The following is an 18,634-nucleotide window of genomic DNA, read 5'->3' as shown; positions in this document are numbered from 1 at the left end:
TCCCCTTCCCTGCCCCTTCACCAAGGTCCCACCCCACTCACTCCACCCCCCCTCCTTCTGTCGCTCACTCTTCCCCACCCTCACTCACTTTCACCGGGCTGGGGCAGCTCTAGCTGGAGATGTGGGCTCTGGGGTTCAGGGTGCAGGACTCAGAAGGGGACTCATGGCTGGGGCAGAGGATTGGCGTGTGGGAGGGGTTGAGGGCTTCAGCTGGGGGTGCGGGCTCTGGGATAGAGCTGGGGATTAGGGGCTTGCGGTGCAGGAGTGGGCTCAAGGCTGGGCAGAGGGTTGGAGTGCAGGAAGGGTTGAGGGATGCAGGCTCCGGCCAGGCAGCGCTTACCTCAGGCAGCCCCCGGAAGTGGCCAGCATGTCCAGCTCCTAGGCGAAGGGGCAGCCAGGAGGCACTGCGCACTGCCTGTGCCGCCCCCACAGCTCCCATTGGCAGTTCCTGGCTGCAGAGCCAGCGCTCGGGGTGAGGGCAGTGTGCGGAGCCCCTGAGGCACCCTTGTGCCTAGGAGCCGGACATGCTGGCTGCTTCCGGGAGCCGCAGGGAGCCTGCCTTAGCCCCGCTGCGCCGTCGACTGGGCTTTCAGTGGCCTGGTCAGCAGTGCTGACTGAAGTAGCCAGCGTTCCTTTTTGACCAAGCATTCCGGTCGAAAACCAGATGCCTGGCAACTCTAGTCACAATTTGGCCTTCAACTGTTATAGATCCTGCACTTGCAAAGAATTTACTATAAAAGGGAGAAGAGTATGTCAGCAGAAGAGTGTCCTTTTTAACATAAATTCAGTTTACTTTCTTAGTTTTCTAAGACTAGGAACTGTCAAAGAGGGATTTTAACTTCCAAAGACTATTGTTCGTTTTCCCCAAAAAATTGTCTGGAGCCAGACAACATAAGACTGCTAGGCCCTAGGCTAGAATGGAAGGGGGCTGGGGGGTGGGCCTGTTTACAATTACTCCATTCCTGTTTTTAATGAATCTTTCTGAATGACCACTAAGTGCTGGTTTTGTTCTTCAGGAACAAGGGAGCTATTACTGGAGGACTAAGAAAGGAAGGAAAAGGGAAAGCAAACGGAAAGCTGCCAAACTCATAAGGCGTTTCAAACATTTCAACTGCATATCCCGGAGGTAATCTGCTCCACAGGCATAAGGTTTTCCCTGCACATGTGCAGTCTTTTTTTCTTCCCTTTCTCTCTTACGCTAAAGTGAAACAGATGAGATAAAGTGAAACAGATAATATTAAAGCTGAGGTAAAGGTTAATAAGTAGCACTAAGACACAAAATTACATTACTAAAACACTGAGAATTAGATCTCAGTCTAGCAATTGAGCAGATGTACATAATTCAGCGTTCATTATTTGCATTTTGCTAGTATTGCTATTTGAAAATGTCCACGTATGTATGAAGAGAGGGAGTGGTTTCTGCTTTTCCTGCTCATTAGAAATTTTGATATAGTGACAGGAATTTGTGAAATCGTGCCATGACAGTGCAAGACCATTTATAACTCCACTATTATGATTTGTCAATAGCTATTTAACTACTATGGCCAAGGAATATCTTGGAGACTGTCTATGTTAAAATTCAACTCCTGAGCGCCCTTTAATTAAGAGTGAGAGTAAGATCCCAACATATATGATCTGAGATGGTCTAGATGTCCTCCAGCAACACCAGGTCAGTCAGACACACGCTTCTGATACTTGAAAGGAGGAAAAATATTTTTGCTTTCAGGTCTTCATCCAACATGAAGAAGAAAAAAAGAGCACAAATGGTCTTTTTTAGAAACCATTTTTTGGTCACCTTTATACAGTAGCTGAACACGGAAAAAGAAATAAAGAAAAAAAAAAGATAGCTACAGTCCCTTTCTCTAGGAGAGAAAATTCCCATCCTAGGAAAGAAAGCACTTCCCTATACAGTCTAAATTGTATTTACATTTGTAATTCCTACATTATTAGTGAAATATACTACATTCTCTAGCTTACTGATATTTGCATGCACTGACTATAAACGGCAAGGAAGCATTCTGTGATATTTTTGTAGGAACAACACTATGACACTTATTTTTGTATAGGCTTATGTAAACAAGTATTGCTTCTGAATAGAAAATCCTGCACTCAACACTGCAAGAATAGTCTCATTATTCAATATTTACTTAAACTGTTCTGATCGGTCTTCTACCATAATTAAGGCTGCGAGTCTGTCACAGAGGTCACTTTCCGTAACCTCCGTGACTTCTGCAGCCGCTGGTGCTGGCTCAGGGCTGCCCCAGCAGCAGCAGTTTGGGTATGGGAAGGGGCAGGGGCTGCGGGCGCCTACCCAGGGGTAGGGGGTTCCCCGGCTCCCATGGCCCACTGCCTAGGAGCTGCAGAAGGAGCTGGATGCAGGGGAGGGGGGAGCTCCACATCACATGCTGCTCGCACCTGCAGCCCCTACCCCCGCAGTTCCCATTGGCTGTGGTTCCTGGTCAATGGGAGCTGCGACAGGGCCAGTGCTTGTGGCGGGAGCAGACTGCTGAGGCCCCCGACGCCTCCACTGCCTAGGAGCTGCAGGGATGCGGAGCCGGGTAGGGAGCCCTGCCAACCACCCCCCCAGCAACAGGGGGGTCCTGGCTGCATGCTGCAGCCTGCCCCGCCCAGCAACAGCAGGGGTCCCAGCCATGCTGACCAGGCCCCCCACCAGCAGGGTCCCCTGGGCCACCTCTTCCAGCACCTGTGGCACCCCCGGCCCACCATCCCCCAGCACTCGCAGCCCCCCACCCAAGTTTTATTTATGGGTATTTTTAGTAAAAGTCATGGATAGGTCATGGACAATGAATTTTTGTTTACTGCCCATGACCTGTCCGTGACTTTTACTAAAAATACCCATGACTAAAATGAAGCCTTAACTACAACATCTCATTTGGCACCTGCTTTTTGACAAAGATAACTTGTAAATATTTGCATTTCCTAGTTGATGATAATCCCAGACCTTTCCCTTCCTTCAAACAGGGCACAGTATGCTCATGGGCATGCACCTATCCGATCTACTTAATGATTCTGAAATAAATAAGTCTTTAAAAGTTTCATTCTAGTTCTATTTATAAGAGGTTGGCTTATGCCCTGAAGTATTTATATCACTTTCAAAACTTATTTAAAATTTTTATTATAATTCTGAATAGTCTTGCTATGCATATAGATAGATGTCAAATCATTTTTGGAACCCTGCTAAGCTACTGGCCTAATCAATATTCCATAGCAATAATTTCTATGTTAATTGTGCCCTCTGTGAAAAAGTACTTCCTTTCACCAGTTTTGAATTTGCCAGCTTTCAATTTAATTTAATGTCTCCTTGCTATTGTATTAGAAGAAATGATGAATACACATTCCCAGTCTCCCTTCTTATTCCATTAATGTAGAGCATTCATTATTTCGTACACATTCATCCCCTCTTACTCATCTATCCACAGTAAATAGCCTCAGTTTTTACAATCTCTCTTCCATTCCCCAATCACTCTCATTGCTCATCTCTGAACCTGCTCCATTTCCACAATATTCTTTTTGAGAGGAGGTGACTAGAGCTGACCAGAGCATTCCAGGTGAAGGCATACTATTGATTTATGTAAAACTGTTTTCTATTCTGTTCCTAATTCAGCTTAACATTTTATAGGCTTTTTGACTGTTGCTGCACATGAAGTCAGTATTTTCATTGCGCTACATTCATTCTTAAGTAATCCTGTAGAACAAATAGTATGTGATCATGAAATCAAAGACACTATCATAATGCATATGTACAAAGGGGTCAAATTAAGGTTGCACAGGTGGCCTTAATTCAGGCATTTCCTAACGTCTGATACTGGACTTCGCAACCTTACCCTTTTTTTAGCATATTTTTGTGTGTAATTTTCTAGGCTTTTTAAAAGCAAACTGAAAAGAAAGGGGGGTGGAGGGGGATTCCATCATCTGAAACAATACTGATCCTTGGAATGGGACATCAGCCGTGTGAGAACCCAAGACCTCAAGTTCTTTGGGGCAGGGACCCATCTTTTTGGTCTGTGTTTTTACAGTATCTAACCCAATGGGGTCCTGGTCCATAACTAGGGCGCCTACACACTATGGTAACACAAATAGTAATAATAATAGATCGACAGCACTGACCTCGTCCACTTGAGCAAGAAGAGCAATTGGCAACAGCAGACCATTATTCTCTATGAGGACAAGACATGCGTGGGGCCATAAAGTGCTAGTGGCTTACGCAGCTATTTGCTAGACAACAGAAGAATATTAAGAATTAGAGATCCTGGTTTCTACTCCTGGCTTTTAAGCAGAGCGTGGGATCTCCTGGTTACAGACAACAAAACCAAATGCACAGGTCAGGCATGTAATTAGAGGAGATCTGACAGATCACCTGGGTTTTTGCCAGAAGTGACCTTGTGCAACTTCTCACTTACTTTACTAGCAAAATTAAAGGGGTTCTTTTATATTCCTGTACGGGAACTATTTAGTTCTAAAATTATGTCAATTTCTGTTGTCCTAGGCATAGGAACATTTGCAAAAGTATAAACTGATTTCAAATTTCCTGTCAAACTATGTACACACAAAATTGCTACTGTTAACCTTTCACCGGTTGACATTACTCTAGGAAACATTATCTTATAGGAAAAGCAGGAAACGAGGAGTATCTGAAGAGGAAATTCCCTACATTCCCCCCCCACACACACACACACACATTTTCAGACTAGAGAACAGGATGACGATGATTTTAAGGTTTAAATATACTGCTTCCTTAGAATGTAATTTAAAGAACAGTTGAAAACTGAAGTCAAACAAAGAGCAAAAGAACAGAAACTTCTTTTCTATAGTATTTAACTTTTCCATAGTATTTACAAGTAATTTACAAAATTAAATTATATTTGCTAAAAAATCTGACTGGTAAAAGTGCAATAATATAGCTAGTATTTTGAATTTGAAGGAGAAATAGTCTTTGAACTGCCCTGGTAGTTACAGATTCACCAGTGCTTTTCATCTAGTTTGTCTTTGTTCTAACAAAACAGTGATCTGATAATGGAGAACACTTGTGTGTATATATTACATGGCAAAAGCTAATAAAAAACAATAAAGTATAACCCGTGACAAGATGCATACTTTTTGCTGCTGAAGTGTCATGTCTCTGCCTTTAAAAGTTTAATTATACAGTAGTTGCTCTTAAATTATCTTTCTCCATAAAATTTGTCATGGAAAGGAAAGGATAGAAAAAGTAAAACCAACGTAAAGTTAAGTGCAGATACATTTGTTTAACTTGTTGGTTGGTTGTTTTTTTTTTAAACAAACAAATTGCATTTGTTTTCAGTCACAGCATAATTTGGGTAATCTTCAAAATATAAGAACTATTAAAGGGCTAATTTAACCATTTATAGACCTTTGATATTCACATAATATTGGAGTAAATATTTAAAAAAAGAACTGATTCAACAGGAGTAACATCATAAAGTTCTACACAAATCTTATAACCCACACCAGCAGTGACAATACTATTCTGTTAATCCTTATGTTACTTTTTTCTTCTCTTTTAAATCCCACTCTTTTGGGTTTCTTTCCTCTACTAACCCCCTCATTTGGAAACTTCCTGCAGACACTCCCATGTCTAACCTATGCATATAGTGTTGATATAGAAAGCAAAGTTATAAACGGAGACGTCATTGAAAAAGGAAAAAAAATATATAATGTTCTTTCTAGCTCACTCCTCCTTTTCCTTTGCTTTGCCTTCTCATCTCCCCTCCACCCTCATTCTTTCCCCTTGCCGTGCTGTAGTGACATCTCTCTCTAGTTAGGGCTAGATTATAGCTGCTTTTTGCACAACCACACCGTGCGGGAAAGTGCAGGTTCAGGAAGCCTTTTCCCACCCTTGCAGGAGGAAGCTAGAATGGTAGTGTTTGTACCCTTGGGTTGAAGGTGGAGCTGTGGGGCAGTTGCTAACATGGCCAGCTGTGTTCTACACTCGAATGGTGTTATATAGTTTGGGGATGAGGGAGGGGATCTCCTACATAACAGCTAATGCTTAGATGCAGATGCCAGTGCTGAGGGTAGGGGAGATGGATACACATTGCTCCTCTCAAAAGGAGATGTAAGTGGCTAATATGAGCACGGTTTTCTAGCACCCTTGCACATATTCTGCCTTTTTTCTCCACGGGCGGAATGCCTCTAGGGCCTGCATTCAAGGCACTCACATCTGCACCGACACTCTCAAACAAAGGCAGTCTGGCTTCCTCTATGTTTGTAAAGTACCATGCTAACCCTGCTATAGCAGAAATGTTCCTATTACTATTTGAAAGGATTCTGAGAATATTTCAACATCATCCAAAGCACCTGTGCCCAACACTATTCTTTCAGGACTACTATGGACGCCCAGGAATTCATTATTCGAGTAATAAAATATATGCATGGCATTGATCTAAACAATTCAGTTTGGCAGAGTTCAAGGAAGATTTTGATTTTAGCAAAATTTCATCAAAGGCAGCAACGTCTTTGACATCAAATTTAAACAGACTGAGCAATTCTGGGACAGATAAAAACCTCCTTAATCTATTTATATAGCAATGATCATAGAATCATAGACTATCAGGATTGGAAGGGACCTCAGGAGGTCATTGAGTCCAACCCCCTGCTCAAAGCAGGACCAATCCCCAGACAGATTTTTTGCCCCAGATCCTTAAGTGGCCCACTCAAGGATTGAACTCACAACCCTGGGTTTAGCAGGCCAATGCTCAAACCACTGAGCTATCCCTCTCCCCAGATCAAAATTCTGCTCTCTTCAAATTTTTGATGAAATATCAACAGTTGCAAAAGATCCTATATCTCTATCATTCAAAGTTTCTGGAATATTTTGGAAGGAGAGCAGGGCTAACCAGTATATCCAAAGTCCTCTCAGTAAGTAGCAGGGGAGGTAATTTTAGAAGATTTTACCTGTTTCTTTACACAATACAGTATTTAAAGTTTTCACTCACTCCCCCCCCCCAACTTCCAATACATTCCCACCCTCACACCTCTTTGTTGCTTTCACATCTACTGGTAATACTAGTACTTTTATATTTCATACTGTGACATACAGTTTTGTAGTTTAGAAATAAAAATATAAAGCACTCACTGCCATTAGGCTGCTCATAAGCCACCACTCTACAGAAAGTCCAAATTACCACTGTCATGCACCTTGTGTAGTCATTTACCAGTGCAAAGTGTATTCTAGTACACTCCTGCTGCTAAGGGTGGGAGAGGGCTCCCTAAGCAGCTTTATACCAATATAATTGCATCCACACTAGGGTGATTGTACTGCTTTAACTATGCTGGAATAGTTAAAGTGGTACAACTTGTTTACTTATAGTAAGTCCTAAGGAGCATATACAGTATGAAAGGAACTCTCCAAAATTATTCTGTGATTGAAACTTATTAAGGCAAGAGAGTACAATATGCAAAGCTTTACCACGGGATTTTTAATCCCTTGGCCTCCACAATAAAGGACACTTAATTACTTTCCAAAATAAATGTTTAAAATGTTCCTAGTGCCTTTATCTGTAACATCTTTCTACTTCCCTGGAGACTCAAAATACATTTAAAAAATAACCAGATGGTCAGTAAGCATTAGAAAATGTTTTTTTGCTAACAAAACCTAATTAGTTTAGACACTCTCCATTGTGATGCCAGTTTTGGTCATCATAAGTATCTTGGTAATTCCATAACCATTTCAAACAAAAAAAACTGGACACAGGGTTTTAGGGCGTAAATAACTCCAACCCCATTTATTTAACCAGCAACCTTAAACTGGATTAATAAATATACCAGGAAAATATTTCATCCAGTTATGGTACACATATTTATTCTCAAACTTTCAAACTCTCTAATATACACGTTATTGAGTGAATCTGGTCATGTATTACAAAACAGTGTCAGTCTTACAATCCAATTCACTACAAACATAGGAGACAGTTTCTTGTTGATCATAATGATTTTTTTCTATGCACTTCAGAACCAATTCAAGCCAGAATAATAAAAGCAAGGAAACAAAACAAATGCATAGCTGACATTTTAAAAAATTATTCTTAAAGTGCTTTCGGAGTATCATTTATGAAACACAAAGAGATTTCCTTCTTTAGCAGTGTTCCAACACATTATTCTTCCGTGCTTACTTCAAGACATGAATATACTTGCCTAGAATGTCAGTGAGGAATTTACACAAAGGCACCTCTTTACAAACCTATTATTGTGAATACAAAACAGGAAGTATAGTAATACCACCAGTATATGTTAAATAATGCTTAGTGTAAACTCTGCTCTTCAGTTAATAGCACAAAATTAACCCCTTAGGGGAGATAAGATGTGAAGTGTGCACTAAAAATAGACTCATGATTTCCCACTGATTTTTTTTAAAGTAGACTATACAACTGAAGCCAAAATAACTAAACTGTGTAATTTAAAAATCAAGACTAGTTTTCAAGTGAAAGAAAGGTGTGGGTAAGGATGTGGCATGGCAAGGGTGAGTAAATTTAACATGTCTGTTTTTCAAAGACATGGATTTATAATGACAATAAAGTAAATATTAATATTTAATGATACTGCAGTGCCTTTTGTTAATGGGTCTACATTTTGGCTAATTAAGCCTGACCACAGGCATGAAATAGAAAAGGGATGTAAATATAGGAAATCACTCCATCAGCCACTGAAATGTAGCCATGTCTGGGATACAAAGCAGCAACTGTTGCAATAGCTTATGACAGGAAGCAAATAAAAATACCATATCCCACTGAACTATTTAACCACTTAGCTGGGATTCTACAAAACAGCATAATTAGAAGTATAAAACACAAACAAAAATTGTCCTTTACTATGCTCATTATTCACTGAGATTAGCAGAAAAGTATGGTTCCCATAAAAAAAATTAACTGATTAAAATAGCATATTATCCCAAAGTATGAAAGAGACCTCAGCACAAACACAAATCTCTTCCCAGCAGCTATAGAGAAAGCAGACATCTTTACATTTAAAGAATTCTTAGTACACAAGTGAGATGCCTGGTAAAAGAGGGATGGTAACAGAGCTCCATATTTGACAAACTAATCACCAATTTTTGTTCTTTTCAAAAAAAAAAAAAAATAATTCACAGCTGCAGCCAAAAACTACAAGAGCTTCCTAACTAGGAAGATCTGAAATACAAATCCCAGATGGGCAGGAATTAAAGCTCTTCTTTTCTAATGTTTGACAAACCAATATTTTCTTACCAATTTGTCAGAACACCCTCTCTGGCACTAATCAACAGCCATTGTGTCTGTCTGTCTCTCTCTAGACTCATATGCGTAGCCTTTTGAAACCTTAAGCAAGCTAACCGATTGAACTTTGGTTTGACTGCCATCTGCTGATCCTACGTTTCTTCAACTACAGGAGTCACTGAGATGTGCATGAAAAGCTTTAGAAATACTGATGTTTCCTTTCTTAGTAGTTGGTAGAATAGGATATGGGACAGAGCTATAATGGAAGTATTGAAGCTTCAAATTAAAACACAACAACTTAGACCAACAAACTAATAAATATTAGGATATCTGACTTACCTTTATTGTGATTTTTCAGATAAGGTACATTTACGATTCTATGTAAACAAAACAAATCTTGTGTGTTTTCATGAGAGGATTTTTGAGATTTTGTGTGCAGCACAAACAGTGGCAAGAAATAGTGAAAAACATGCACAACAGCTCCTTAGAGAAAGAAAAAAGAAAATTAATTTAAAATTACAGCTAAGGACTATATCCAAAGAAATCTCTGAAAGCAAGGAAGTAAAAATTAGCTTTCGACTAACTTTATAACTCTTTGGATGGAAAAATGACGCAGATTCACTTGTTGCAGAAATACTGTAAGAATATTTCATGTTATTTTAAGTTTTCCTTTCCACTTGGTTTTATTTTATAATGTATTTAGCACAAATAAATGTCACAAATTATTTTCAAAATCCTCATGTTTGTAGCTCCCTTTCCTCCAAACAACAGATACCCGATCAATTACGTTTTCTGAAGGGGATAAACTCACAAGTACACAGCTGAGTCATGGATACTGACCAGCCCCTCTGAAGCTGCTACTATTTAGGTCTGGTCTTGTCTACACATAGTTTTTATACATATAAAATTATTTTGTTTAAGGATGTGATTTTATATAGAAATAGTTATACCAATTAATCACTAGGGTGGATGCAGTTATAGCACTGTAAATGTGCCTTGTACCAGTATAGCTTATGCCTATATAGAATAGTATATTCTCCTCCCCATACGGGAATAGCTATATACCAGTATAAGGCAGTTTTATATTGGTATAACTATCCACACTAGGGGGCTGAGCTGCTTTAACTATACCAGTATAGTTAAAGTGGTACAATTTGTGTGTGTAGACCAGTGCTTAGTGTAAGGGGGGTGAGGAAACCCTGATGTTGTGAATGGGTGCTTTTTCTATTTGGTTTCCTTTCATCATCACCTGTTTCGAGGATGGCCAGTCAGCATCTCTCTCTTTTTAAAAATTTCTTTCTTACCAGACTGTTCCTAAGCAAAGCCGCAGTTCTTTCCTCACATTGGCAGTACCAGGAGAGGGGGAAAAAGGAAAAAGGGTCATCACACGAACACAGGAGAACTATGTTAAAACCCAAAGTGCTTACAAGTTCTAAAAGAAGATACTGTTTTTAGCCCAGTTAGTGGTTGCAACAAGAGCAGATTATGGTGCATCAGATGCTAATATGAGTCATGTTTTCTGGTCCTTAAAGCCCTGATTCTGCAAACATTTAGACACGTTTAACTTTAAAGCTCAGCACACACATAAATGTTTGCAGGACTGGAGACCAATTAAATCAGTGGTTTTTGAGAAAAGCAAAAAGACTTGAGCTTGGGTTGAAGACAGTCCAAGTCTGCCCAAGATCCAGAATGATCAACTCTTTTGTAGCAGTACTGGTAGAAGGAAAAAGACCCATTTCTATTAATTGCAATGCTTTTCTAATTTTCCATTTTAAGAACAGTACTATTTACAAAAACTTATATTTTATTTAAAAATATTGTTGAAAGATTAAAATAGCCAATCTAGCTTTTCCTAGCTACTCCAGCTGTTTCTGCTCTCATTCCATAGCAGATAAGTGGTGAGTAGCTGGCAAAGCCTGTTAAAATACGGTTCTGTTCTGAAATATCACTGTTCAAATGGCACTGTGGGTTTCTATATTTGTATCTCAGCATCCTCCAGTTAAAATCTGCTCAGTTTACACAACAAATGTTCTTCCACACTACAAGACCTGCAAACGTAACCTGGATCTGAAAGTTAAACTGGGTTCATTCTTTCTTATGTGTTAATCACCAGAAACAAGAGTTATACAGTCATGCTGCAGGTATGTAGCCATGTCAATGTGAAAGGAGCAATGTCCTCTGATGTCAATGTTTCCTAGCGGAGTGTCAGGTCTACACGCAAAGTGTGTTGAGAATTGGGCTTCTTTGCCCCAGAAATGGATGGGGCATCTCAGAGAAGTGAGAAAAATGGGGACCAGGGTAAAATTTTGAATGAAAGCAGCATCTGTATTTCCTCCCATCCACTCAGGGAGTGGCATCATCAACACAGAATGATGGCATAGCACCTTAGGTACCTGGAAAGAAAAGTACTTAAAAACTAAAATTGGCATTTAAATCTTTAACACACTTAAATTACGTGTGTGAAAATACAGTACACTGTTCTAAAAAATGAAAGCTTTTTGCAACCCAGCACAGAGTACTACGTGCCTTCATAAAAGTAAATTAAATGGTCATATAATCAGTGCAGTAACATGTTTCAGGGTGTATGCTTGCCAATTAAGCACACCTTGTGTGTTAACTGATGAACACACACCCTGGCGTGTGTTCTTGCTTACATATGCCACATGCTCACTTATTAAGTCATGGAATAAGACTTGTCTTGCAGACTGGCTAATGCTGCCTCTTCTTGAGCTGTGGCTTCTGCAGAAAACATTCAGTAAAAAACAATTCCTAAAATAAAGTTGAGCTATTTGTGATTTAATTCTCTTCCTTCAAAAAAGTTTCCATTTTCTTTATCATTATCAGGTGTGAGCATCTCCATTTGCTTTATCGTTATAATTTATCTTCTTTGTGTTTCATTTAGCATTTTTCAACATATCCTGCTATCTACTAGCAAAGAAATCAAGTACAATAAAAGTTTTCTTCCAGATTTCAGTACTAGCTGGAAAGCAATGTACTGCAACTACAGGTTATTGTACAAAACTTGCCTGATTCGCTGTTACCTTTCTCCTCACTACCTTAACCCACTGGTTTATAGCAAGATGCAATAGATGAATGAAACAAAAACTTGGCAGGTAACACCTTTCTTCTATTCCAGTCTGTAGAGTACATAATACAAGGGGCCCTGATTCCTGATTGGGCATTCAAGGTGCTACTGTAATGCAAATCATACATAATAAATAGTATTGCTATACATCCCTTTATTAGCCAAACGTGCTCTTGCAGCCCTCTAGACAACATTGAGTATTAGATGAGGTTGATAATATGATGCCTGATTTAACTTCTAGGAATTCTGTTTTTTATCTTTTATGTATAAAAGATTTTTTTTGTTCCTCTTTGAAATAATTGTGTTTATTTTGCCTAAACATTTACAAATTTTTAAAAGTTCTAAAGGAAAATGTAGATGACACACCAAAAAAGAAACAGGTTTCTGTGTCCACTGGGAACCAGCTTGTGAAAGTCCCAGCTTCTCCTACAGCTGTTCACAGGTCTTAATTTCATGCAGATACCAATATCTAGACTTGTAGCTCATCTATCCTGGCCATGACTGATGCTCAGACATGGTGTGACCATTGTCATGCTTATTGCTCTGCTCCTTTTATTTTTCTGTATCAAAGTGCAACAGTGCAAAACAATCCGAACTGTAAAAGTTCATTATAAACTGTATGTTGCCTTCTCTAGTATTGTTGGGCCAACTGCTTGTCTGAGTCTGCTTCTAGACAGTAGCATGTCCTGGCAGGGCTTATGTATGGAGACGAATACATATAAGAGTCTTCTATAATACTTGTATCTTGTCACATAATGCAGATCCTTTGTGTCTTGTCTATTTTTCTCTATGAAGTATCAATCCTTCTAAATCCTTAACAATGCTATGGAGAGTTGATGTAGTTAATAAGCCAAAATTGCATTTCTAATATTGACATTGTAAAATTCGGCTCTGTAAATAGAACATATTCTTCAACAGTTAGTTCGGAGAGTCACCCAGTTGCTTAAAAAAATAAGATCAATAGCAAGCCAGATTTACCACTTTATTTTTCACCACTGTGAAATAACATAGGGATAACTTTGTTCAGCAATGAACACAGACTGCATTTTTACCTTAGCACAGCAGTACAGCATCTAAAAACTCTTATGCAACTGACCACTGACACACTCTGGAAGCCTATTCTAGCTGAGAAGTTTGGTATCCAATTATTTTAACTGAATACTGCTTTATAAACAAGAACGCACATACACAATTACAATACAGTTGATTTCAGTTTATGATAAAAAACAAGATAAATATTCTTCAAATTCATCTCTTCTCCACCCGCCTCAAACCACGTTTTCAGTTATAGGTATCACTAACTTTCTCAAATTCAGTCTATGCTCAGTTCAGAATCTACTCTAAGTCAAAGTATTGCGCTACTGAATATAGAAACATCTGCTAACTGCATAGCTGCATCAAAACACCAGTCAGTCTTTTTGGGTAAAACTGAACATAAAAATAGCAACAATTTTAGCTCTACTTATAACTACTACTTTCTAGGCAGATACTTTTCTCTCCCCTTCTGAAAATATCACGGGATGGATCTTGTAGGAATCTCAACAGCACAGCGATTGGCTAAGGACAGTTACCTGTTCCGTAACTGGCGTTCTTCAAGATGTGTTGCTCAGGTGTATTCCACAGTAGGTGTGCGTGCTCATCACATGCACCGGTGTCGGAAGTTTTCCCTTAGCAGTACCCGTACTGGGGGAGCACCACTGCAACCCCTGGAATGGTGCCTCTATATCGCGCTATAAAGGGGAGCCGCACGCTCCCCCCACCCTCGGTTCCTTCTTGCCGGACAACTCTGACAGAGGGGAAGGAGGGTGGGATGTGGAATACGCCTGAGCTACACATCTCGAAGAACGCCAGTTACAGAACAGGTAACTGTCCTTTCTTCTTTGAGTGATTGCTCATGTGTATTCCACAGTAGGTGACTCCAAGCTATATCTGATGGAGGTGGATAGGAGTTTAAGGGTTTCTGGGACGCAGTACCGCCCTACCAAACCCGGTGTCATTCCTCACTTGGGAGACGATCACATAATGCGAAGAAAATGTGTGGACAGAGGACCACGTGGCAGCCCTACAGATGTCCTGGATCAAGACGTGGGCTACATAGGCAGCCGACGAGGCCTGAGCTCTCACTGAGTGCGCCTTGACAATCGGTGGGGGGGGAACCCTCGCCAGGTCATAGCACATGCGTATGCACGAAGTGATCCAACGAGAAAGGCGCTGGGTGGAAATTGGTTGACCCCTCATACGCTCGGCCGCTACAATGAACAGCTGCAAGGATTTCCAGAACAGCTTGGTCCAGTCCAGGTAGAAGGCCAGTGCCCTACGCACATCGAGCGTGTGAAGGCATTGGAGGAATGGGGCTTAGGATGGAGCACCGAGAGGAAAATGCCCTGTTTCATATGAAAGGTGGAGACCATCTTGGGGAGGAATGAGGGGTGTGGGCAAAGCTGGACCTTATCCGTGTGGAAGACTGTATATGGGGGTTCCGAGGTCAAGGCCCTGAGCTCCGAGACATGTCAGGCTGACGTGATAGCTACAAGGAATGCTACCTTCCATGACAGGTGAGACCAGGAACACGTGGCCAAGGGTTCAAAGGGAGGTCCCGTGAGATGGGATAACACTAAGTTTAGGTCCCATTGCGGAACGGGGACCTAGCATATGGGAATGAATGGTCCAGGCCTCTTAGAAAGCGGGTGGTCATAGTGTGAGAAAAGACCGATTGGCCCTGCACCGGCAGGTGGAAGGCCAATATGGCCACCAAATGTACCCTGACAGAGGTGGCCTGGGTCCTAAGGGACAGGAGGTAATCAAGGATAATCTGGAGTGGTGCAGATGATGGGGAGGTTCCCCGCTCCGCCACCCACCTAGAGAATCTAGACCACTTTGCCAGGTATGTCTGCTGTGTGGACAGCTTTCTACTTTCCAGCAGGACTCGTTTGACGTCCTCTGAACACCTCCCCTCCTCCTCATCTAACCACTGAGCAACCACGCTGTCAGGTGGAGCACGGCTAGGTTGGGATGGAGGAGGCGGCCTCCTTCCTGGGAGAGGAGGTCTGGGCAAAGCAGTAGCCTCCATGAGGGGGCCGCTAAGAGGTGCAGGAGGATCCCGTACCAGTATTGTCAGGCCCAGTCCGGGGCTATGAGAATAACCCACGTCCTGTCTGGTTTTACTTTTTGCAGGACCTTGCCGATCAGGTGAAAGGGTGGGAAGGCATAGAAAAGCTGGCCTGACCACTGCAGGAGGGAGGCATCTGAGATCACCCCCTTCCCGATTCCTTCCCTGGAGCAGAACTGGAGACAGCACCGGTTCTGGTCAGTTGCAAAGAGGTCGACCCGGGGAACTCCCCACTCTTGGAAGAGCTGGTGAGTGACCTCCGAGTGGAGTGACCACTTGTACTGGTGGGAGAAAACCCTGCTGAGGCAACCGGCTCGCACATTGCGGACACCGGGTAAGTGGAAGGCTCACAGGGAGATATCGTGAGCTATACAGAGTTCCCATAGGCTCAGAGCTTCCAGGCATAGGGCTGAGGAACGAGTCCCGCCTTGCCTGTTGATGTAGTACATCGCAGCAGTGTTGTCCATAAGGACTCTGACCACCTTCCCGCGAAGATGCATGCTGAAAGCTACGCATGCCAACCGTATTGCCCTGAGCTCTCTGGCATTTATATGGAGGGACAAGTCCAAGGCCGACCATCTCCCTTGGGTTTGAATGTTCCCTATATGAGCTCCCCATCCCAGATCCGAGGCATCTGACACCAGGTCTAATGATGGGGAGGCTTCCCAGAAAGGGACCCCTTGCAGCATGGTGCACGGGAGGGACCACCATTGTAGGGAGGCAACTACCTGGGGCAGTACCGTGATAACTTTGTCCAGTCCGTCCCGGGCCTGGGAGTACTGGGAGGCTATCCAGGGCTGGAGGGGCCTCATTCTGAGCCTGGCATGGCGGACCACGTGTGTGCATGCCACCATGTGCCCGAGGATCTGGATGCACGCTCTTGCCATCGTCAAGGGGAAGGCCATGACCAAGGCAATGAGACCTTTGAGGGTCTCGAACCTGCCCGGAGGGAGAGAGGGTGTGGCCCTTAAGGAGTCCAGCAGCACCCCAATGAATTCTATGCGCTGAACTGGGACTAACACAGATTTGTTCTTGTTTACCACTAGGCTGAGATCTGCACATGTGGACAGGAGCAGTTCCACATGGGCCTGCATCTGGGACCAAGAGCTGCCCTTGAGAAGCCAATCGTCCAGGTATGGAAAGATCTGCACCCCTTTCCGCCGGAGGTAGGCCACTACCACTGCCACGCACTTGGTGAAAACCCTGGGTGCCGTGGATAGACCAAAAAGGAGGACCGTGAACTGGTAGTGATCCAACCCCACCAGGAACCTGAGGAAGCGCCTGTGCCCCTCGAATATATGGATATGGAAATACGTGTCCTGAAGGTCCAGGGCCGCGTACCAATCCCCCGGGTCCAGGGAGGGAATGATAGAGGCCAGAAACACCATGCGGAACTTGGAGCGGACCATAAACTGGTTGAGATCCCGTAGGTCCAGGATGGGCCTGAGCCCTCCTTTTGCCTTTGGGATCAGGAAGTACCAGGAGTAGAAGCCTCTGCCCTGGAAGTCTACTGGTACTCTTTCCACTGCCCCCAGGTGAAGCAGCTGTGCCACCTCCTGCCCTAGGAGGCGGCCATGCTCTGGATCCCCAGGGCTCACTAGGAACGGGGGTGGTAAGGTGAGGGCGAAGTGAACTGCAACACGTAGCCCTTGGAAATGTTGCTGAGGACCCATTGGTCTGACGTTATACGGGACCACTCCATTCAGAAGGAAGACAATTGGTTGCAGAACACAAACTTTATTAATCAGGGAGTCTCCTTGGCAACAGGCCTGGTGCCCAGGCTGCGGAGGGGGGGGGGAGAGACTGAAGTTGAGATCAATGCCTCTGGTGTCTCAGCCTCTTGGATGGGGGCTCGTATCTGCTCCATGCAGGTGGAGCTGAAGTTTGTGGCCTGGGCTTATCCTTAGCCGGTGGGACATAGAGGCCCAAGGTTTGCAGGGTGGTACGGGAATCCTTCATCCCGTGCAGACGGACATCCATTTGGTCCACAAACAGTGCTTTCCCGTCAAAGGGTAGGTCCTGCATAAGGGACTGGGCCTCCACTGACAGCCCTGAGAGGAGGAGCCAAGATGCCACGCGCATGGAAATGGCGGAAGCCATCGAGCAGGCTTCCATATCGGCCGCATCCAACGCCACCTGGAGGGTCGCTTTTGCCGCTGCCGCCCCTTCCTCTACCAGAGCCTTGAAGACCATTTTTGTCCCACTCCGGGAGGAGAGGTTCAAACTTTGGCAGGGACCCCCATAAGTTAAAGTTATACCGGCTCAGTAGGGCCTGATGATTGGCCACCCTGAGCTGGAAGCTTGCCGAAGAATAAACTTTCCTGCCAAAAGTATCCAGTCTCCTGGCGTCTTTATCCTGGGGGTGGGCACGGGCTGGCCGTGTCATTCTCAGTGGTTTACCGATTCCACCACCAGAGAGTTAGGTGTCAGGTGGGAATAGAGGTACTCATGGTCCTTAGCCGGCACAGAGTACTTCCTCTCCACCTTTTTGGAAATGTGGCAAATTCCTGCTTCCTTGGCCCCCAAGGTCATGGAAATGTTGGCTACTCCCTGGTGAGAGGCAGGGCTACACGGCCCAGTGCAGAGGACGACAGCACATTGAAAAGGGAGTCAGCCGGGCCCTCCATCTCCTCAGTCTGGAGCTGGAGGTTGGACGCCACCCTCTTAAGGAGGTCTTGATGTGCCCTGAAGTCCTCCTGTGGAATGGGCGGCAGTTCCGTAATGGCATCATCAGGTGCCGGAGAGGGGGCCGGTGCGGAGTGGAGAGGCTCAGACAGTACTGGGCGGGGGCATGGAGGGTGCGGTCCCCAGGTTGGAGTCCGGGCGCAGGGCCGCCAACTCGGGACCTGTTGACTTGACCCTCTGCCGGGAAGGGGAAGCTGAAGGCGCCTGGGCTCTCTGGCCACCGAGCGGGTTCCCGTCTGGGCAGGCATCTTCAGCCACAGTGTCCCTTGCCACTGAAAGATTGGGGGCCCGATCATGACGTCTGTTCCAGCAGAGCCGCATGACCTGGTTATGGGCCCGAGGGGGATCGAAGGCTGCCTGGCTCGGAACCACCTCACCCCTCTCCTTTTCTTGGCGCCATTTTGAGACAGAAGTCTTTCCTTGCTTCTTGGAAGGGAAGCAGTGCCGGCTAGTGGAGAGGACTTTGCTACGCACTGAAGACGCGGTGCTGGGTCCGCTCGGCGTGCCGGGGTAGGGGCCAGCGTCGAT

At 43.7% G+C, this 18,634-nt stretch overlaps 1 protein-coding gene and 1 long non-coding RNA gene across 7 annotated transcripts in view; one reads left to right on the top strand and one right to left on the bottom strand.

Annotated features, from left to right (window-relative positions):
- The window catches only part of SPATA5 (spermatogenesis associated 5), a 314,315-nt gene that overhangs the window by 161,156 nt on the left and 134,525 nt on the right, over positions 1–18,634 (bottom strand). The window contains exon 15 of one of the 5 annotated variants that reach the window (XM_045018605.1): positions 9,567–9,710. The exons of the other annotated variants lie outside the window; for them this stretch is intronic. Within the exon in view, the coding sequence (XP_044874540.1) occupies positions 9,597–9,710 (114 nt within the window). The 3' untranslated portion in view covers positions 9,567–9,596. The remainder of the gene's footprint in view (positions 1–9,566; positions 9,711–18,634) is intronic. 5 annotated transcript variants of the gene reach the window in all.
- On the top strand, positions 1,016–17,595 carry LOC123371248. 2 transcript variants are annotated; one of them, XR_006579731.1, is made up of 4 exons: positions 1,016–1,126; positions 15,487–15,755; positions 16,468–16,554; positions 17,438–17,595. It is a non-coding gene; the product is annotated as an uncharacterized LOC123371248 (long non-coding RNA). The 2 variants fall into 2 exon arrangements; XR_006579730.1 differs by having other exon boundaries at positions 17,433–17,595.

Source organism: Mauremys mutica, chromosome 5 (assembly GCF_020497125.1).
Source record: "Mauremys mutica isolate MM-2020 ecotype Southern chromosome 5, ASM2049712v1, whole genome shotgun sequence".
Classification (NCBI taxonomy): domain Eukaryota; kingdom Metazoa; phylum Chordata; order Testudines; family Geoemydidae; genus Mauremys; species Mauremys mutica.
The sequence above is the reverse complement of the archived record's forward strand: the minus strand, read 5'-3'. Positions and strand labels throughout refer to the sequence as shown.